The 23017-nt window shown below is 49.0% G+C and overlaps 1 protein-coding gene across 6 annotated transcripts in view; it reads right to left on the minus strand.

Annotated features, from left to right (window-relative positions):
* SCAF8 (SR-related CTD associated factor 8) overlaps nucleotides 1–23017 on the minus strand; it is a 766315-nt gene that overhangs the window by 599591 nt on the left and 143707 nt on the right. For all 6 annotated transcript variants that reach the window (XR_010176108.1, XR_010176106.1, XR_010176107.1 and 3 more), the window contains one exon: nucleotides 20690–20734. Coding sequence is in view for 3 of the 6 variants with exons in the window: in XM_063917713.1 (XP_063773783.1) it covers nucleotides 20690–20734 (45 nt within the window). In the remaining 3 variants the exon portion in view is untranslated. The remainder of the gene's footprint in view (nucleotides 1–20689; nucleotides 20735–23017) is intronic.

Raw genomic sequence — 23017 nt, forward strand, 5'->3', positions numbered from 1 at the left:
CACTTCTGATTTTATACTGGTCTGAGGTAAATAGCTGCTAGCAGCAGTACAGAGTCCCCGATAGCCATAGTGACCAGTGTTTAGGGTATTGCACTGGCACAGGGCGCTCCTCACAGCGGTGCACAACTGTACCTCTGAGCCCTCCGGAGCGCAGCTTTACAGCGTTGCGCTCCTACCCTTGTGCCGCCATTATCGCCGGTGACCCGCTTATCGGGGCGCTGGCGTCATACTCACCACCTCAATCTTCTGGCTCTGTTAGGGGGTGGCGGCAATGCAGCTGGAGTGAGCGGTTGCCTCGGGGGCTTGCAATCATAACCGTAAGGAGCTCAGTGTCCTGTCAGTGGAGATAGGGGCCATTAACCTCTAGGGTTGGATCCTACTGCCCCCCTAAGTTTCACGAAGCAGGGAGGCTGTTGCCAAAAGTCTCCCTGTACCTAACTCTTTAAAAATAATAATAATAATAATAATAATAATAAAACTAAAAGATCGCCTAAGAGCTCCCCTAGCTGTGCCCGGATCCACCGGGCACATTTTCTAAACTGGTAGGAGGGACATAGAGGAAGGAGCCAGCCCACACTATTAAACTCTTCAAGTGCCCATGGCTCCCAAGGGACCAGTCTATACCCCATGGTACTAAATGGAACCCCAGCATCCTCTAGGATGTAAGAGAAATATAGATTTGTTTGCTAAATGGACAGCGGTGTAACCACGATAGATAGATAGATAGATAGATAGATAGATAGATAGATAGATAGATAGATAGATAGATAGATAGATCTAATAGGATTTTAATACCTACCGGTAAATCCTTTTCTCTTAGTCCGTAGATGATGCTGGGGACACCATTAGAACCATGGGGTATAGACGGGATCCACAGGATCCCCTCCTCCAGACTCCAGTTATAGGAACTGTGCCCAGGGAGACGGACATATTTCGAGGAAAGGATTTATTGTTAAACTAAGGTGAGATTCATACCACCACACACCTCAAGCACGCCGCACAACGTGGCATTCAACAGAACACAAGCCAACGGCATGAACAATTTTCAGCAATAAACTTGTAAAACTTCGCAAAAGTGTTTGAACCCGACCAAGTAGCCGCTCGGCAAAGTTGCAATGCTGAGACCCCCCGGGCAGCCGCCCAGGACGAGACCACCTTTCTAGTAGAATGGGCCTTCACCAATTTTGGCAACGGCAATCCAGCCGTGGAATGAGCATGCTGAATCGTGTTACAGATCCAGCGTGCAATGGTCTGTTTGGAAGCAGGACACCCAATCTTGTTGGGAGCATACAGGACAGACAGAGCCTCGGTTTTCCTAACCTGAGCCGTTCTGGCGACATAGATTTTTAGAGCTCTGACCACATCCAGAGACTTTGACTCAACGAAAGCGTCAGTAGCCACTGGCACCACAATAGGTTGGTTCATGTGGACAGATGAAACCACCTTCAGCAGAAAATGCTAGAGTCCTCAACTCTGGGGGGGGGGGGAATGGTACAACGTCCCCCCTGACCTGTGCCCATAAAATATATCCCTGGTGGCTAGTGGAACATCAGCCCAGTAATCCGTGTCCACGCCAGCGCGTGCAGCCTGCCTCCAACGGTCGCGCTGGATCGCAGTGCAAAGTGCGGCACAGAAGCCCCTTACCTCCCCCTTGTCAGCGGCCCCGCGATCCGGGAGACGGCGGCGTGTGTGTGACTCATGTGAAGAGGGAAGAAGCCGGCGCCTCCGCTGCAGTGACCCGGCAACCGAGGAGCTGCACGCAGGAAAGTCTATGAGACTTTGCCTGCAGCAGCCCTGTAAATCTTCATGCATTTCTTCTGTCTTTCAGTTTGTAAATGAAGCTCTGAAAAGGCTGCCTAGAGCAGCACCTGTTAAGTGCCTGCATACGGCAAGGCACCAACTTACAAACTGAGCTCCATGGCATGGAAGCGGGGTTATAGAGGAGGCAGCACTGTGCATCTTGGGAACATACAAAGCTTTGAGCCTGTTGGTGCCTGGGATCAAGATCCTACTCTACACCCCGATGTAATTCCTTGTGGAGCCCAGTGTACCCCGCAGCAGAAACAGAGATAACAACCCAGTTTCTTCAGCCAGTGTGGGTCCGCGGCAGTCAGCGCAGCTCGTGGCCCGTGACTGCCACGCCATTATGCCGCCATGGTCACTGGGGACCCGCTAACTGGGTCCCCGGTGTAACACTCACCGCACCACGTCTGTCTTCAGCATCTGTTAAGGGTGGCGGCATGCTGCCGGTGTGAGCTCACACTCTGGGAGTGAGAAACAGCACCTCAGGAGCTTATACCCCTTTTCCACTAGCTTTTAAAACACGGGGGCGCGCATTTACCCGTGTTTTTCCCTAGTGGAAAAGGGTCCCACTGCAAATACCAGGATCAAGTGATCCGGGAATCCTACCCGGGTAGCTTGCCGGGTTGAACACGTGTTCAACCCGGTAAGCTGTGTAGTGTGAACGGGAGCCGCGTCGAGGCGACACGGCTCCCGTTCACGGTGTATGGGATGGCGGCACTGGGAGATCATGTGATCTCCCAGTGCCGCCCCTGCCGCGTCAGCAGCAGCGTCACCAACCAGGCAATATGCCAGGTTGGTGAGCGCTGTGTGAAAGGGGGCTGTAGCACGGGTCGCAGCCGTGTCAGGCAACACGGCTGCGACCCGTGCTACAGTGGAAAAGGGGTATTAGTGTCCTGTAAGCGGGAATACGAACCATTAACTCTATATTAAGTTGGTTCTGTGCTAGATTGCTCAGCACACATCTTTGAAGAAATCTCCCACGTCAGTACAGGCCTTTAGTAAAACAGAATGTATAAAAAAATTAAAGTAAAAAAAAAAGAAGAAGCTGTAAATATAAGCTGCTTCAATTAGATCTACTCTGCATAGATCTAATATTGCTATAGTGCTAGCAATCAAGATAGAAATGATATCGCGCTCTCTCTTGAGTTGCAATAAATACAGTTATTCGCAAAGAAAAGCCCATGTAACATAACCGTATTTCTCACAGCTGTGATTGGGGATGCCAGGACTATGTATGGATATATTACTAACAAAAAATATCTGCCATTTCATAAATCATTAAACACTAGGGAGTATATTTACTAAAGTGCAAGGTTTTAGTAGTGGAGATGTTGCTCGCAGCAACCAATAAGATTCTTGCTATTATCTTCTAGAAGGTGCTAGATAAATAAGTAGAATCTGACAGGTTGCTATGGCCAACATCTCTGCTTCTATAAATTCGCACTTTAGTAAATATACCTCTAGTAGTCTAGAACCCAACTTACAAAGGATCCAGATCTGCCCATACTCACTGTCCCCTTCCCCATTATACTTATTCTTCGTCTCAGGTGTTAGGTCTAACTGGTAGTCGAAGATTCGGCGGGGGGAGGAGGACAGCGCTTCCCCTCTAACTGTGCATGTTGGAGACATGACAACCATCCTCCTATTATATAGATTTTAACTACAGACCCCCTGGTTTACGGCCTGCAATAGTCTTGCATTAGTCTGTCTACTAAAGCATGGCATTGTTTGTCTCTTGCCAAACCAGCAGCTTTTACAAAATAACACATTTACTGCCTTCCATCTGTATTGGTCACAGATTTATATTAAGCTATACAGGACGGACTTGAAAACAAGAGTGACCATCAATGTATTGCTTTCTGGTACTATACTTTAGAAATAAAAATTAAAAAAAAAAGGAGATTTATGGTAAGACTTACCATTGTTAAATCTCTTTCTGCGAGGTACACTGGTTTCCACAGGGAATAACATCGGGGTGTAGAGTTGGATCTTGATCCGAGGCATCAAACGGCTAAAGCTTTGACTGTTCCCAGGATGCACTGCACCGCCTCTTCTATAGCCCCGCCTCCAGGCACTGGAGCACAGTTTTGTTAACCAGTCCAATGCAGTAGCAGATAAGAGAGACGGTAGATGTTAGTCACATAGACCCATATTCTCACGACAGGAAAAGGGACTAGCGGCTAATGCCATACAAACTCAAAGAAGCTAACTGCATCAGGGTGGGCGCCCTGTGGAAACCAGTGTACCTCGCAGAAAGCGATTTAACAATGGTAAGTCTTAACATAAATCTTCCACAGGGAACAACATCGGAGATGTCCTAAAGCAGTTCCTCATGGGAGGGGACGCACTGTAGCGGGCACAAGAACCCAGGGTCCAAAGGAAGCATCCTGGGAGGCGGAAGTATCAAAGGCAAAGAACCAGATGAACGTGTTCACTGAGGACCACGTAGCCGCCTTGCACAATTGTTCATTGACGCGCTAAGGCGGGCCGCCCAAAACGGTTTAACAGACCGAGTAGAATGGGCCTTGATAGCAGCAGGAGTCCAGCCAGCGCATAAGCTTGTGCAATCACCATTCGAAGCCATCTGGCCATGGTCTGCTTATTCGCAGGCCAGCCAAGTTTTTGAAAACCAAAAAGTTCCAAAAGAGAATCTGATCTCCTGATATAAGTAGTCCTTTCTACATATATACGGAGAGCCCGTACCACATCCAAAGACCACTCTTTAGAGGACAAACCAGTAGAGATAAAGGCCGGAAACACAATCTCTTGGTAAAGGTGGAAAGATGACACCACCTTAGGTAGATAACCAGGGCAAGTTCTAAGAACTGCCCGGTCACGGTGGAAAATCAGAAAGGGTGGACGACATGACAAAGCGCATAAGTCAGACACCCTCCTAGCAGAGGCAAAAGCCAACAGAAAAATGACCTTAAGCGTAAGGCATTTAAGGTCCACAGACTCAAGAGGTTCAATGGAGACTCTTGAAGGGCATTAAGGACAACATACAGATCCCATGGAGCCAAAGGAGGGACATAGGGAGGCTGAATCCGTAATACACCCTGAGTGAATGTATGAACGTCAGGAATAGATACAATTTTTCGCTGAAACCACACCGACAAGGCAGAAATGTGAACCTTGAGGGAGGCCAGGCGAAGTCTTAAATACAGGCCTTGTTGCAAAAAAGCCTGAAGTCTGGAAGCACTAAACTTGTATACATCATAATTCTTAGCAGCACACCAGGTGAAGTAAGAATTCCAGACCCTATAATAAATCCGTGCAGAAGCCGGTTTGCGGGCCTTCAACATAGTTTGAATGACCGCCTCAGAAAATCCTTTGGCCCTCAGGAGTGAAGCTTCATGAGCCACGCCGTCAAAGCCAGTCTTGCCAGGTCCTGGTAAACACAAGGGCCCTGAACGAGGAGGTCTGGGCGTTGAGGAAGTAGAAGAGGACACTCGATCGAGAGACCCTGCAGGTCTGAGAACCAATGCCGCCTGGGCCACGCTGGAGCGACTAGAAGCAGTATTCCTCCTTCTTGCTTGAACTTCCGTATTACCCTGGACAGGAGTGACACTGGAGGGAACAAGTATGGTAGCCGAAAGTTCCATGGAATTGCCAGTGCATCCACGAACGCTGCTAGAGGATCCCTTGTCCTTGCTCTGAAGACCGGAACCTTGTGATTGTGTCGAGATGCCATCAGGTCTGCATCTGGTAGACCCCACTTGTCCAAAAGGAGTTGGAAGACCTCCGGATGAAGACTCCACTTCCCGGCGTGTACGTCCTGATGACTGAGGAAGTCTGCTTCCCAGTTGAGGACCCCTGGAATGAACACTGGCGATATTGCTAGCAGATGGCGTTTCGCCCATCAAAGAATTTTTTACACTTCCATCATTGCCATGCGGCTTCGAGTGCCGCCTTGATGATTTATGTATGCCACCGTGTTGTCTGATTGTACTTGAACAGGCCTGTTCTGTATGAAAAGCAGGGCCAGTGTCAACGCATTGAACACTGCCCGCAATTTCAGAATGTTTATCGGGAGGAGAGATTCCTCCCTGGTCCACCGACCCTGAAGACAGTGTTGCTCCAACACCACGCCCCAACCCCACAGACTGGCATCCGTCGTTAGGAGGACCCAGTTGGAGATCCAGAAGGGACGACCCCTGCTCAATTGTTGGGCCTTAGCCACCAACTCAGTGACAGACGAACCTCCGGAGTCAAGGAGATCATTTGAGACCTGATCCGGTGAGGCAGGACGAACCACTTGGAAAGGATTAACCTCTGCAGAGGGCGGGAATGAAATGGAGCGTACTCTACCATGTCGAAGGCCGATACCATGAGGCCTAGTACTTGCATCGTCGGGTATATCGACACTCGCGGGCAAGAGAGGAAGTATCTGATTCCGTCCTGAAGTTTCAGGACCTTCTCTGGAGACAAGAACAAACGTTGGTTGTGTGTGTCCAGTAATGCCCCCAGGTGCACCATGCTCTGAGCAGGGACCAATGTGGATTTTACCCAGTTGATGAGCCACCCGTGGGCTTGCAGGAATTGGACTGTGAGTTCAAGATGACAGAGGAGAACCTCTGGGGAGTTCGCCAGGATCAACAAGTCGTCCAGATACGGCAGGATCCCGATAACCTGACGGCGGAGAAGGGCCGTCATGACCGCCATGACCTTGGTGAAGATCCGAGGAGCCGTGGTCAGGCCGAAAGGCAAGGCTTGGAACTGATAATGAAGGTTGCCAATAGCAAACCGTAGATATTGCTGATGCGACATGGCAATAGGCATGTATAGGTAAGCATCCTGTATATCCAGGGATACCATATAGTCCTTGGGTTCCAAAGCCAGTACAATAGAGCGCAGAGTTTCCATCCGGAATTTGGACACCCTCACAAATTTGTTCAAAGATTTGAGGTTGAGCAGGCCGGGAGGATCCATTCGGCTTCGGAACTAAAAACAGCTTTGAACAGTATCCCCTGCCTCTCTGAGACAGAGGCACCAGCACTATCACTCCTGTATCCAGGAGGGATTGGACAACCAAATGTAGAGTTTGTGCTGTTAACGGATCCGAAGGCATAACCGATGAGCAAAACTGGCGAGGAGAACATCTCTTGAAAGATATCACATACCCGTGAGAGACCAATTCCTGCACCCAGGCATCCAAAGTGGTCTTTAACCATACCTGGGCGAACTGCAAAAGTCGGCCTCCCACCCTGGGGTCCCGCCCCGTCATGCAGCAGGCTTATCCGGTTGGGACCAGGCTGACGGGCTCCTAAGAATGTTTAGGTTTGGGCTTAGAGGACGTAGAAGTGCGAGCCTGTCTTGGGAGAAACGCAGTCTTGGTCGACACCAAGTCGGTCACAATCTTGTTCAGATCATCTCTAAATAGTATATCTTCTTTAAAATAAGAATTTACTTACCGATAATTCTATTTCTCGTAGTCCGTAGTGGATGCTGGGGACTCCGTAAGGACCATGGGGAATAGCAGCTCCGCAGGAGACTGGGCACAAAAGTAAAGCTTTAGAACTACCTGGTGTGCACTGGCTCCTCCCCCTATGACCCTCCTCCAAGCCTCAGTTAGGATACTGTGCCCGGACGAGCGTACACAATAAGGAAGGATTTTGAATCCCGGGTAAGACTCATACCAGCCACACCAATCACACCGTACAACTCGTGATCTAAACCCAGTTAACAGCATGATAACAGAGGAGCCTCTAGAAAAGATGGCTCACTACAGCAATAACCCGCTTTTTTTTTGGTAACAATAACTATGTACCAGTATTGCAGACAATCCGCACTTGGGATGGGCGCCCAGCATCCACTACGGACTACGAGAAATAGAATTATCGGTAAGTAAATTCTTATTTTCTCTAACGTCCTAAGTGGATGCTGGGGACTCCGTAAGGACCATGGGGATTATACCAAAGCTCGCAAACGGGCGGGAGAGTGCGGATGACTCTGCAGCACCAAATGAGAGAACTCCAGGTCCTCCTCAGCCAGGGTATCAATTTTGTAGAATTTTACAAACGTATTTGCTCCTGACCAAGTAGCTGCTCGGCAAAGTTGTAAAGCCGAGACCCCTCGGGCAGCCGCCCAAGATGAGCCCATCTTCCTTGTGGAGTGGGCATTTACAGATTTTTGGCTGTGGCAGGCCTGCCACAGAATGTGCAAGCTGAATTGTACTACAAATCCAACGAGCAATAGTCTGCTTGGAAGCAGGAGCACCCAGCTTGTTGGGTGCATACAGGATAAACAGCGAGTCAGATTTTCTGACTCCAGCCGTCCTGGAAACATATTTTCAGGGCCCTGACAACGTCTAGTAACTTGGAGTCCTCCAAGTCCCTAGTAGCCGCAGGCACCACAATAGGTTGGTTCAGGTGAAACGCTGAAACCACCTTAGGGAGAAACTGAGGACGAGTCCTCAATTCCGCCCTGTCCGAATGGAAAATCAGATAAGGGCTTTTACAGGATAAAGCCGCCAATTCTGACACGTGCCTGGCCCAGGCCAGGGCCAACAGCATGACCACTTTCCATGTGAGATATTTTAACTCCACAGATTTAAGTGGTTCAAACCAATGTGACTTTTTGGAACCCAAAAACTACATAGAGATCCCAAGGTGCCACTGGAGGCACAAAAGGAGGCTGTATATGCAGTACCCCTTTTACAACGTCTGAACTTCAGGGACTGAAGCTAGTTCTTTTTGGAAGAAAATTGACAGGGCCGAAATTTGAAACTTAATGGACCCCAATTTCAGGCCCATAGACACTCCTGTTTGCAGGAAATGTAGGAATCGACCCAGTTGAATTTCCTCCATCGGGCCTTACTGGCCTCGCACCACGCAACATATTTTCGCCAAATGCGGTGATAATGTTTTGCGGTTACATCCTTCCTGGCTTTGATCAGGATAGGGATGACTTCATCCGGAATGCCTTTTTTCCTTCAGGATCCGGCGTTCAACCGCCATGCCGTCAAACGCAGTCGCGGTAAGTCTTGGAACAGACAGGGTCCTTGCTGGAGCAGGTCCCTTCATAGAGGTAGAGGCCACGGATCCTCCGTGAGCATCTCTTGAAGTTCCGGTTACCAAGTCCTTCTTGGCCAATCCGGAGCCACGAATATAGTGCTTACTCCTCTCCATCTTATCAATCTCAGTACCTTGGGTATGAGAGGCAGATGAGGGAACACATACACTGACTGGTACACCCACGGTGTTACCAGAGCGTCTACAGCTATTGCCTGAGGGTCCCTTGACCTGGCGCAATACCTGTCGAGTTTTTCCCAACAATCATGTGGAAGACTTCTGGGTGAAGTCCCCACTCTCCCGGGTGGAGGTCGTGTCTGCTGAGGAAGTCTGCTTCCCAGTTGTCCACTCCCGGAATTGCTGACAGTGCTATCACATGATTTTCTGCCCAGCGAAGAATCCTTGCAGCTTCTGCCATTGCCCTCCTGCTTCTTGTGCCAACCTGTCTGTTTACGTGGGTGACTGCCGTGATGTTGTCCGACTGGATCAACACCGGCTGACCTTGAAGCAGAGGTCTTGCTAAGCTTAGAGCATTGTAAATGGCCCTTAGCTTCAGGATATTTATGTGAAGTGATGTCTCCAGGCTTGACCATAAGCCCTGGAAATTCCTTCCCTGTGTGACTGCTTCCCAGCCTCGCAGGCTGGCATCCGTGGTCACCAGGACCCAGTCCTGAATGCCGAATCTGCGGCCCTCTAGAAGATGAGCACTCTGCAACCACCACAGGAGGGACACCCTTGTTCTTGGTGACAGGGTTATCCGCTGATGCATCTGAAGATGCGACCCGGACCATTTGTCCAGCAGGTCCCACTGGAAAGTTCTTGCGTGGAATCTGCCGAATGGGATTGCTTCGTAGGAAGCCACAATTTTACCCAGAACCCTTGTGCATTGATGCACTGAGACTTGGCTCGGTTTTAGGAGGTTCCTGACTAGCTCGGATAACTCCCTGGCTTTCTCCTCCGGGAGAAACACCTTTTTCTGGACTGTGTCCAGGATCATCCCTAGGAACAGAAGACGAGTCGTCGGAACCAGCTGCGATTTTGGAATATTGAGAATCCAATCGTGCTGCCGCAACACTACCTGAGATAGTGCTACACCGACCTCCAACTGTTCCCTGGATCTTACCCTTATCAGGGAATCGTCCAAGTAAGGGATAACTAAAATTCCCTTCCTTCGAAGGAATATCATCATTTCGGCCATTACCTTGGTAAAGACCCGGGGTGCCGTGGACCATCCATACGGCAGCGTCTGAACTGATAGTGACAGTTCTGTACCATAAACCTGAGGTACCCTTGGTGAGAAGGGTAAATTTGGACATGAAGGTAAGCATCCTTGATGTCCCGAGACATCATGTAGTCCCCTTCTTCCAGGTTTGCAATCACTGCTCTGAGTGACTCAATCTTGAATTAGAACCTCTGTATGTAAGTGTTCAAAGATTTTAGATTTAGAATCGGTCTCACCGAGCCGTCCGGCTTCGGTACCACAACAGTGTGGAATAATACCCCGTTCCCTGTTGCAGGAGGGGTACCTTGATTATCACCTGCTGGGAATACAGCTTGTGAATGGCTTCCAAAACTGTCTCCCTGTCAGAAGGAGACATCGGTAAAGCCGACTTTAGGAAACGGCGAGGGGGAGACGTCTCGAATTCCAATTTGTACCCCTGAGATATCACCTGAAGGATCCAGGGGTCTACTTGCGAGTGAGCCCACTGCGCGCTGAAATTCATTGAGACGGGCCCCCCACCGTGCCTGATTCTGCTTGTAAAGCCCCAGCGTCATACTGAGGGCTTGGCAGAGGCGGGAGAGGGTTTCTGTTCCTGGGAACTGGCTGATTTCTGCAGCCTTTTTCCTCTCCCTCTGTCACGGGGCAGAAATGAGGAACCTTTTGCCCGCTTGTCCACGAAAAGACTGCGCCTGATAATACGGCGTCTTCTCATGTTGAGAGGCGACCTGGGGTACAAACGTGGATTTCCCAGCTGTTGCCGTGGCCACCAGGTCTGAAAGACCGACCCCAAATAACTCCTCCCCTTAATAAGGCAATACTTCCAAATGCCGTTTGAAATCCGCATCACCTGACCACTGTCGTGTCCATAACCCTCTACTGGTAGAAATGGACAACGCACTTAGACTTGATGCCAGTCGGCAAATATTCCGCTGTGCATCACGCATATATAGAAATGCATCTTTTAAATGCTCTATAGGCAAAAATATATTGTCCCTATCTAGGGTATCAATATTTTCAGTCAGGGAATCCGACCACGCCAACCCAGCACTGCACATCCAGGCTGAGGCGATTGCTGGTCTCAGTATAACACCAGTATGTGTGTAAATACATTTTAGGATACCCTCCTGCTTTCTATCAGCAGGATCCTTAAGGGCGGCCATCTCAGGAGAGGGTAGAGCCCTTACAAGCGTGTGAGCACTTTATCCACCCTAGGGGGTGTTTCTCAACGCACCCTAACCTCTGGCGGGAAAGGATATAATGCCAATAACATTTTAGAAATTATCAGTTGTTATCGGGGGAAACCCACGCATCATCACACACCTCATTTAATTTCTCAGATTCAGGAAAACTACAGGTAGTTTTTCCTCACCGAACATAATACCCCTTTTTGGTGGTACTCGTATTATCAGAAATGTGTAAAACATTTTTCATTGCCTCAATCATGTAACGTGTGGCCCTACTGGAAGTCACATTTGTCTCTTCACCGTCGACACTGGAGTCAGTATCCGTGTCGGCGTCTATATCTGCCATCTGAGGTAACGGGCGCTTTAGAGCCCCTGACGGCCTATGAGACGTCTGGACAGGCACAAGCTGAGTAGCCGGCTGTCTCATGTCAACCACTGTCTTTTATACAGAGCTGACACTGTCACGTAATTTCTTCCAACAGTTCATCCACTCAGGTGTCGACCCCCTAGGGGGTGACATCACTATTACAGGCAATCTGCTCCGTCTCCACATCATTTTTCTCCTCATACATGTCGACACAAACGTACCGACATACAGCACACACACAGGGAATGCTCTGATAGAGGACAGGACCCCACTAGCCCTTTGGGGAGACAGAGGGAGAGTTTGCCAGCACACACCAGAGCGCTATATATATACAGGGATAACCTTATATAAGTGTTTTTCCCCTTATAGCTGCTGTATCTTTTAATACTGCGCGTAATTAGTGCCCCCCTCTCTTTTTTAACCCTTTCTGTAGTGTAGTGACTGCAGGGGAGAGCCAGGGAGCTTCCCTCCCAACGGAACTGTGAGGGAAAATGGCGCCAGTGTGCTGAGGAGATAGGCTCCGCCCCCTTCTCGGCGGCCTTATCTCCCGTTTTTCTATGTATTCTGGCAGGGGTTAAATGCATCCATATAGCCCAGGAGCTATATGTGATGCATTTTTTGCCATCCAAGGTGTTTTTATTGCGTCTCAGGGCGCCCCACCCCCCCCCCCCCCCCCCCCCCAGCGCCCTGCACCCTCAGTGACCGGAGTGTGAAGTGTGCTGAGAGCAATGGCGCACAGCTGCAGTGCTGTGCGCTACCTTGTTGAAGACAGGACGTCTTCTGCCGCCGATTTTCCGGACCTCTTCTGTCTTCTGGCTCTGTAAGGGGGCCGGCGGCGCGGCTCTGGGACCCATCCATGGCTGGGCCTGTGATCGTCCCACTGGAGCTAATGTCCAGTAGCCTAAGAAGCCCAATCCACTCTGCACGCAGGTGAGTTCGCTTCTTCTCCCCTTAGTCCCTCGATGCAGTGAGCCTGTTGCCAGCAGGTCTCACTGAAAATAAAAAACCTAAAACTAAACTTTTCACTAAGCAGCTCAGGAGAGCCACCTAGTGTGCACCCTTCTCGTTCGGGCACAAAAATCTAACTGAGGCTTGGAGGAGGGTCATAGGGGGAGGAGCCAGTGCACACCAGGTAGTTCTAAAGCTTTACTTTTGTGCCCAGTCTCCTGCGGAGCCGCTATTCCCCATGGTCCTTACGGAGTCCCCAGCATCCACTTAGGACGTTAGAGAAATCAGGAGTACCTCCAAAGTCTTCTTAGAGTCCAGGATAGACGTAGTAGATGCCTTGGCTGCCATAATGCCTGTATCAGGGGCCACCTCCTGAATATAGTGGGAGGCTGTGGTAATATAGGACAGATAGTGTCTGGCAATGTCAGAAAAAGTCAGAAGTAGCTCTTCCTCAATTGCTTGAACCCATGCTTCAATGCCTTTTTCAGCCCAAGAGGCTGCCATAGTGGATCTATGTACAGCACCTGTAAGAGTTTAAATAGACTTCAAGCAACCCTCCACACGCTTATCCGTCGGTTCATTCAAAGAGGTGACGGTGGTGACAGGCAGAGTAGATGACACCAAAAGACGGGCTACATGCGAGTCCACTGGTGGCGGGGTTTCCCACTTGTTACTCAACTCCGCAGAGATAGGATAACGAGCTAGCATCTTTTTAGACAGGTAAAATGTATTTTCTGGAGAAGATCAGGATTCCTGACGTATGTCAATTAAATGGTCAGAATGTGTTAAGACTAATTTAGTAACCTTCTGACGTTTGAACTTATCAGGTTTCTTGGACGTATCAGGAGGGTCAATCTCATCATCATCAATCTGAAGAATTAGCTAGATAGCCTCCACTAGGTCAGGAACATCAACATGTGTTGTAGAATCTTCATCAGAAGCAGCGGCATCAGCATCTGATGGATCAGTATATTCCCCATCCGAATCGGAAGAATCATCCGAAATATTAGTGGATTGTGATGAAGAAATGGCCCTATTAGATGGCCCTTTGGTCCCAGTAGGGCGAGTGTTAGGTTTTTGTTTAACCAAGGACTGATTTATTTGCTGTAACTGGGTTGACAGAGTATCCGCCCATGGTGGATTAACTACAGGGACAATATGCGGCTGTAATGGCACAGGAGTTCCCATAGGAGGCGTAAGTCTTGTTACAAGCGTAGTCAGCATATTTGAAAATGCAGCCCAAGGTGGATCTGCCACAAGTGCTGCGGGCTGACTAGGGGGTGCAAAACACCAAGTACCTGAACCCTCAGCAGAAATCATTTCGTCAGGTAACTCCGTGGCGCCAGCATTGAATGATGCAGGAGCATCTGCAGATTTCCCGTCCTGTGTAGCAGACATTATTGGTACTGTAGCCTTAGGGCGTATCAGTACAAACACAGACAAACACAATACCTGACAAAAAAAACCTAAGATATGTGACCCCAATTGCTGAGCATAAAAAGAGGATTTAAGTGGTTTGAGGTGACTGAAACACACAGTGAAAAATATAAAACAGTACATCCTGTGGAACACTATATGGTATAGGAGACCCTGACGGACTTAGACCCACCAGGGCACAGAATATAGTGATAGCAATATGTGTTATAGACAGAATAGAATCCACACAGCAGCTATAGGCACACACAGTCACAGGTACAATACAGAAATTATTACATGTAAAAAATAAAACTGCGGGGGCTACAGGTCAGCGCCTTATCCCCTCTGCTGGACTTCATCACCGGGTACTATGGAGCCTATAATAAACGGATTTTAGTAAATCCAACCTGTGCTCCCTGCCCTGGTGGATATAGTCCCTGCATGGCCACAGTGTCTACGGCAGCTGAGCAGTCTGTCTCCTGGGACCGTGACCGGATTGCGAATTCGGTGGGTCCCACCTGGGGGACCCTCTTACCTCCCCCCCTCTGTGCGGCCACGCGATCCAGGAGAGCAGCAGCGGTGATGACCGGACCGCCTCTGCTGCAAGTACCCTGCAACCAGGGCACAGGAGTATGCAGAGCCGCTGGAAGAGGTGATGGAGCCGCAGAACAGAATGTCAGCATGACATACACAGCATCTAGTGCCTGTGCTGCGGCCCTTAAAGTTTTCTTTCTTCTTAAAAATAAGAATTTACTTACCGATAATTCTATTTCTCGTAGTCCGTAGTGGATGCTGGGGACTCCGTCAGGACCATGGGGAATAGCGGCTCCGCAGGAGACAGGGCACAAAAATAAAGCTTTAGGATTAGGTGGTGTGTACTGGCTCCTCCCCCTATGACCCTCCTCCAAGCCTCAGTTAGGATACTGTGCCCGGACGAGCGTACACAATAAGGAAGGATATTGAACCCCGGGTAAGACTCATACCAGCCACACCAATCACACCGTATAACTTGTGATCTGAACCCAGTTAACAGTATGACAAACGTAGGAGCCTCTGAACAGACGGCTCACAACAAATAACAACCCGATTTTTTTTGTAACAATAACTATGTACAAGTATTGCAGACAATCCGCACTTGGGATGGGCGCCCAGCATCCACTACGGACTACGAGAAATAGAATTATCGGTAAGTAAATTCTTATTTTCTCTAACGTCCTAAGTGGATGCTGGGGACTCCGTCAGGACCATGGGGATTATACCAAAGCTCCCAAACGGGCGGGAGAGTGCGGATGACTCTGCAGCACCGAATGAGAGAACTCAAGGTCCTCCTCAGCCAGGGTATCAAATTTGTAGAATTTTGCAAACGTGTTTGCCCCTGACCAAGTAGCAGCTCGGCAGAGTTGTAATGCCGAGACTCCCCGGGCAGCCGCCCAGGATGAGCCCACTTTCCTTGTGGAATGGGCCTTGACAGATTTAGGTTGTGGCAAGCCTGCCACAGAATGTGCAAGTTGAATTGTGCTACAAATCCAACGAGCAATCGTCTGCTTAGAAGCAGGAGCACCCATCTTGTTGGGTGCATACAATATAAGCAGTGAGTCAGACTTTCTGACTCCCGCCGTTCTTGAAATATATATTTTCAATGCCCGGACCACGTCCAACAACTTGGAATCCTCCAACTCGTTAGTAGCCGCAGGCACCACAATAGGCTGCTTCAGGTGAAACGCTGACACCACCTTAGGCAGAAAATGAGGACGCGTCCGCAGTTCTGCCCTGTCCGTATGGAAAATCAGATATGGGCTCTTATATGATAAAGCCGCCAATTCTGATACTCTCCTGGCTGAAGCCAGGGCCAGTAGCATGGTTACTTTCCATGTAAGATACTTCAGCTCCACCGATTTGAGCGGCTCAAACCAATGGGATTTGAGAAAATCCAAGACTACATTAAGATCCCACGGTGCCACTGGGGGCACAACCGGGGGCTGTATATGTAGTACTCCTTTTACAAAAGTCTGGACTTCAGGAACTGAAGCCAATTCTTTTTGGAAGAAAATCGACAGGGCCGAAATTTGTACCTTAATGGACCCCAATTTGAGGCCCATAGACAATCCTGTTTGCAGGAAATGTAGGAATCGACCCAGTTGAAATTCCTCCGTGGGGGCCTTCCTGGCCTCACACCACGCAACATATTTTCTCCAAATGCGGTGATAATGTTGTGCAGTCACCTCCTTCCTGGCTTTTACCAGTGTAGGAATGACCTCTTCCGGAATGCCTTTTTCCTTTAGAATTCGGCGTTCAACCGCCATGCCGTCAAACGCAGCCGCGGTAAGTCTTGGAATAGACACGGTCCCTGCTGAAGCAGGTCCCGTCTTAGAGGTAGAGGCCACGGATCCTCCGTGAGCATCTCTTGAAGTTCCGGGTACCAAGTTCTTCTTGGCCAATCCGGAGCCACTAGTATCGTTCTTACTCCCTTTTGCCGTATAATTCTCAGTACTTTTGGTATGAGAGGCAGAGGAGGGAACACATACACTGACTGGAACACCCACGGTGTTACCAGAGCATCCACAGCTATTGCCTGAGGATCTCTTGACCTGGCGCAATACCTGTCCAGTTTTTTGTTGAGGCGGGACGCCATCATATCCACCATTGGTTTTTCCCAACGGTTCACAATCATGTGGAAGACTTCTGGATGAAGTCCCCACTCTCCCGGGTGTAGATCGTGTCTGCTGAGGAAGTCTGCTTCCCAGTTGTCCACTCCCGGAATGAATACTGCTGACAGTGCTATCACATGATCTTCCGCCCAGCGAAGAATCCTTGCAGCTTCTGCCATTGCTGTCCTGCTTCTTGTGCCGCCCTGTCTGTTTACGTGGGCGACTGCCGTGATGTTGTCCGACTGGATCAACACCGGCTGACCCTGAAGCAGGGGTCTTGCCAGACTTAGAGCATTGTAAATCGCTCTTAGCTCCAGTATATTTATGTGAAGAGACATCTCCAGGCTTGACCATACTCCCTGGAAGTTTCTTCCCTGTGTGACCGCTCCCCAGCCTCTCAGACTGGCATCCGTGGTCACCAGGACCCAGTCCTGTATGCCGAATCTGCGGCCCTCTAACAGATGAGCACTCTGCAACCACCACAGAAGAGACACCCTTGTCCGTGGCGATAAGGTTATCCGCTGATGCATCTGCAGATGCGATCCGGACCATTTGTCCAGCAGATCCCACTGAAAAGTTCGTGCGTGGAATCTGCCGAATGGAATCGCTTCGTAAGAAGCCACCATCTTTCCCAGGACTCTTGTGCATTGATGCACAGACACTGTCCCTGGTTTTAGGAGGTTCCTGACAAGTTCGGATAACTCCCTGGCTTTCTCCTCCGGAAGAAACACCTTTTTCTGAACAGTGTCCAGAATCATTCCCAGGAACAGCAGACGTGTCGTCGGGGTCAACTGAGATTTTGGAAAATTCAGAATCCACCCGTGTTGTTGCAGCACTAGTTGGGTTAGTGCTACTCCGTCTTCCAGCTGTTCTCTGGACCTTGCCCTTATCAGGAGATCGTCCAAGTAAGGGATAATTAATACGCCTCTTCTTCGTAGAAGGATCATCATTTCGGCCATTACCTTGGTAAAGACCCGAGGTGCCGTGGACAATCCAAACGGCAGCGTCTGAAACTGATAATGACAGTTTTGCACCACGAACCTGAGGTACCCTTGATGTGAAGGGCAAATTGGGACATGCAGGTAAGCATCCTTGATGTCCAGGGACACCATAAAGTCCCCTTCTTCCAGATTCGCTATCACTGCTCTGAGTGACTCCATCTTGAACTTGAATTTTTGTATGTACAGGTTCAAAGATTTCAGATTTAGAATAGGTCTTACCGAGCCGTCCGGCTTCGGTACCACAAATAGCGTGGAGTAATACCCCTTTCCCTGTTGTAGGAGGGGTACCTTGACTATCACCTGCTGAGAAAACAGCTTGTGAATGGCTTCCAATACCGTCGCCCTGTCTGAGGGAGACGTTGGCAAAGCAGACTTTAGGAACCGGCGAGGGGGAGACTTCTCGAATTCCAACCTGTAACCCTGAGATACTACCTGCAGAATCCAGGGGTCCACCTGTGAGCAAGCCCACTGTGCGCTGAAATTCTTGAGTCGACCCCCCACCGCTCCTGAGTCCGCTTGTAAGGCCCCAGCGTCATGCTGAGGGCTTTGCAGAACCCTGGGAGGGCTTCTGTTCCTGGGCAGGGGCTGCTTGCTGCCCTCTCTTACCCCTTCCTCTGCCCCGAGGCAGATATGACTGTCCTTTTGTCCGCTTGTTCTTATAGGACCGAAAGGACTGCGGCTGAAAAGACGGTGTCTTTTTCTGTTGGGAGGGGGTCTGAGGTAAAAAAGTGGATTTTCCGGCAGTTGCCGTGGCCACCAGATCCGAAAGACCGACGCCAAATAATTCCTCCCCTTTATACGGCAATACTTCCATATGTCGTTTGGAATCCGCATCACCTGACCACTGTCGCGTCCATAAACTCCTTCTGGCAGATATGGACATCGCATTTACTCTCGATGCCAGAGTGCAAATATCTCTCTGCGCATCACGCATATAAAGGAAAGCATCCTTTAATTGCTCTATAGTCAATAAAATACTGTCCCTATCCAGGGTATCAATATTTTCAGTCAGGGAATCCAACCAGACGACCCCAGCACTGCACATCCAGGCTGAGGCGATGGCTGGTCGCAGTATAACACCAGAATGTGTGTATATACTTTTTAGGGTAGTTTCCAGTCTCCTATCCGCTGGATCCTTGAGGGCGGCCGTATCAGGAGACGGTAACGCCACTTGTTTTGATAAGCGTGTGAGCGCCTTATCCACCCTAGGGGGTGTTTCCCAGCGCGCCCTAACCTCTGGCGGGAAAGGGTATAATGCTAATAACTTTTTTGAAATTAGCATTTTTCTATCTGGGTTAACCCACGCTTCATCACATACATCATTTAATTCCTCTGATTCAGGAAAAACTACAGGTAGTTTTTCACCCCCCACATAATACCCCTTTTTGTGGTACTTGCAGTATCAGAGATATGCAAAGCCTCCTTCATTGCCGTGATCATATAACGTGTGGCCCTACTTGAAAATACGTTTGTTTCATCACCGTCGACACTAGATTCAGTGTCTGTGTCTGGGTCTGTGTCGACCGACTGAGGTAAAGGGCGCTTTACAGCCCCTGACGGTGTCTGAGACGCCTGGGCAGGTACTAACTGGTTTGCCGGCCGTCTCATGTCGTCAACTGATTTTTGTAATGTGCTGACATTATCACGTAATTCCATAAACAAAGCCATCCATTCCGGTGTCGACTCCCTGGGGGGTGACATCACCATTATCGGCAATTGCTCTGCCTCCACGCCAACATCGTCCTCATACATGTCGACACACACGTACCGACACACACGTACCGACACACAGCAGACACACAGGGAATGCTCTTATCGAAGACAGGACCCCATTAGCCCTTTGGGGAGACAGAGGGAGAGTTTGCCAGCACACACCCAAGCGCTATAATATATATGGGAACAACCTTATATAAGTGTTGTTCCTTATAGCAGCTTAAATATATCCAATATATCGCCAAAAACTGCCCCCCCTCTCTGTTTTACCCTGTTTCTGTAGTGCAGTGCAGGGGAGAGTCCTGGGAGCCTTCCTCACAGCGGAGCTGAGCAGGAAAATGGCGCTATGTGCTGAGGAGAATAAGCCCCGCCCCCTATTTCGGCGGGCTTTCCTCCCGTAGTTTTAGATAACTGGCATGGGTTAAATACATACATATAGCCTTAATGGCTATATGTGATGTATTCTTTTGCCATAAGGTATTAAAATATTGCTGCCCAGGGCGCCCCCAGCAGCGCCCTGCACCCTCCGTGACCGCTTGGTGTGAAGTGTGTGACAACAATGGCGCACAGCTGCAGTGCTGTGCGCTACCTTCATGAAGACTGAAGAGCCTTCTGCCGCCTGTTTCCGGACCTTCAATCTTCAGCATCTGTAAGGGGGGTCGGCGGCGCGGCTCCGGGACGAACCCCAGGGTGAGACCTGTGTTCCGACTCCCTCTGGAGCTAATGGTGTCCAGTAGCCTAAGAATCCAATCCATCCTGCACGCAGGTGAGTTGAAATTCTCTCCCCTAAGTCCCTCGATGCAGTGAGCCTGTTGCCAGCAAAAAACCTAAAAAACTTTTTCTAAGCAGCTCTTTAAGAGAGCCACCTAGATTGCACCCTGCTCGGACGGGCACAAAAACCTAACTGAGGCTTGGAGGAGGGTCATAGGGGGAGGAGCCAGTACACACCACCTAATCCTAAAGCTTTATTTTTGTGCCCTGTCTCCTGCGGAGCCGCTATTCCCCATGGTCCTGACGGAGTCCCCAGCATCCACTTAGGACGTTAGAGAAAAGCTCTTATAAGGGCTGTCCAGCGCAGCCCCACCTATTAGCTGCCTGCACTGCAGGCACCAACTTACAAACTGAGCTCCAGTGCCTGGAGGCGGGGCTATAGAGGAGGCAGTGCAGTGCATCCTGGGAACAGTCAAAGCTTTAGCCTGTTTGTGCCTCGGACCAAGATCCAACTCTACACCCCGATGTTAATCCCTGTGGAATACCAGTGTACCCCGCTGCAGAAATCCTGAGTTTTGTGATTAGTAGCAAGTACAACGGTTTTCGCAATTATCTGAACACGAATAACAAGAAACACAACACAGCATAAAAGCACATAAAACTTACCTTTTGTACAAATTTCTCAACACTCTGGACAACATGCTTGTAAAACTAGGAAGCAGAAACAGAACAGATAGGTTATATACCTGAGGAGTACATCATTGTAACAGCAGACAGGTCATCAACTGGATATGCGGCAGAGAAAGAGGTATTACATATAGGGCGGGATTCAATTCTTTTCACCCCTTTCCACTTCCATTATGTTTCTGCCTTCAGGAACGTTGTATCATTATTTCAGCTCCGCTACCCCCGGAGTAGAGAGGCACCCAACCCTTTACACAGCTAAACCTGATTGCTATGGGCGCAATAACAGAGATCATTTTAGAAAGGAAATTGGGCTTGATATATCATTTGAATCTCACCCATAGACTGTCATAGAAAGAAAAAAAAACCACTAGGACTGCTCTCAGAATCATAATTTTGTTTAATAAGTACTTTTTTGTCAGTTGCTTAAACTGTTGGCATATGATTTAGTTACTACAGAGATTACCTGTTCTCAGCCACATGCCCACCAAGGATGTTCAGCGATTGACTAAGGAGTGGCAACATTCTAAATCTGCCAAATTGATCAATTTTGCAAATGGACAACTGAGTTATAAGAGAATACACTGGAATGTCTATTAGAAAGGTACAGCACTTGCTGTCATAAAAGAAAAACAAAGACACAAATATCAGATTGCACCTTTAAATTAGGAAGCAAAAACTCTAGCACATAGGGTGCTATATAATTCACCACAAAAAAACCTGCATATTTTATCAATTTTAAGAACCATCTTGAATCACTGAAAATTCAATGAGCCACGTGTAATTTACTGCGGACTAATTGATCCTCTGGGGCTATTCAATTAGCCCTGAAGTTAACAGGCAGTTAACTTGAAAAGAAATCCCTGATTTCTAAAATGGCCTGTTTTTCGTGTGCAGCGGCCATGTTAACATATGGGTCCAGGAACTTTTCCCGGAATCTAAGTGTTAACGCCCGTTAACGGCTAATTTACCGGGCAAGAAAAGGGGGCTCTAACTGAATAGCACTAGGCGTTAAAGCCCGAGGCCACCACCCTTTTTAACCCCCAGTAAATTAACGGTGCTAACTGAATTCCCCCCATAAAAGGGCAAAAACATGTCCTTGATCCTTAAAAATAGGATTTTAATACCTACCGGTAAATCCTTTTCTCTTAGTCCGTAGAGGACGCTGGGGACTCCAAAAGGACCATGGGGTATAGACAGGATCCGCAGGAGACATGGGCACACTAAAAAGACTTTGACTGGGTGTGAACTGGCTCCTCCCTCTATGCCCCTCCTCCAGACCTCAGTTATAGGAACTGTGCCCAGAGGAGACGGAAATTTCAAGGAAAGGATTTTTGTTAAACTAATGGTGAGCTACATACCAGCTAACACCACAAACACACCATACAACTGGATTAGCAGGAATACCAGACAACAGTATGAACAAACAACAGCAACAAGCTGAATATAACTGATACACAACCTTCGTGTAACCGAAAACAACAAGTATCAATACAACTGCAAGTAACAGTCCACACTGGGATGGGCGCCCAGCATCCTCTACGGACCAGGAGAAAAGGATTTACCGGTAGGTATTAAAATCCTATTTTCTCTTACGCCCTAGGGGATGCTGGGGACCCCAAAAGGACCATGGGGTCTAGACCAAAGCTCCAGACCGGGCAAGAGAGTGCGGACGACTCTGCAGCACCGATTGAGCAAACATAAGGTCCTCATCAGCCAGGGTATCAAACTTGTAGAGCTTAGCAAAAGTGTTTGAACCCGACCACGTAGCTGCTCGGCAAAGTTGAAGTGCCGAGACCCCTCGGGCAGCCGCCCAAGATGAGCTCACCATCCTGGTAGAATGGGCCTTCACTGACTTCGGCAACGGCAATCCAGCCATAGAATGAGCGCGCTGAATCGTATTACAAATCCAGCGTGCAATAGTCTGCTTGGAAGCAGGATTTCCAATCTTGTTGGAAGCATACAGGACAAACAGAGCCTCCGTTTTCCTAACAAGAGCCGTTCTGGCGACATAAATTTTCAAAGCTCTCACGACATCAAAAGATCTTGGCACCGTCACAGCATCCGTAGCCACAGGCACCACAATAGGTTGATTAATGTGAAACGAAGACACCACCTTCGGCAGAAATTGTTGATGAGTCCTCAATTCCGCTCTATCCACATGAAAAATCAAATATGGGCTCTTGTGAGACAAAGCCGCCAATTCTGACACTCGTCTGGCAGACGCTAAAGCCAAAAGCATGACCACTTTCCAAGTGAGAAACTTTAACTCAACCTTTCGCAAAGGTTCAAACCAGTGAGACATAAGAA

This window comes from Pseudophryne corroboree, chromosome 4, assembly GCF_028390025.1.
Source record: "Pseudophryne corroboree isolate aPseCor3 chromosome 4, aPseCor3.hap2, whole genome shotgun sequence".
Classification (NCBI taxonomy): domain Eukaryota; kingdom Metazoa; phylum Chordata; class Amphibia; order Anura; family Myobatrachidae; genus Pseudophryne; species Pseudophryne corroboree.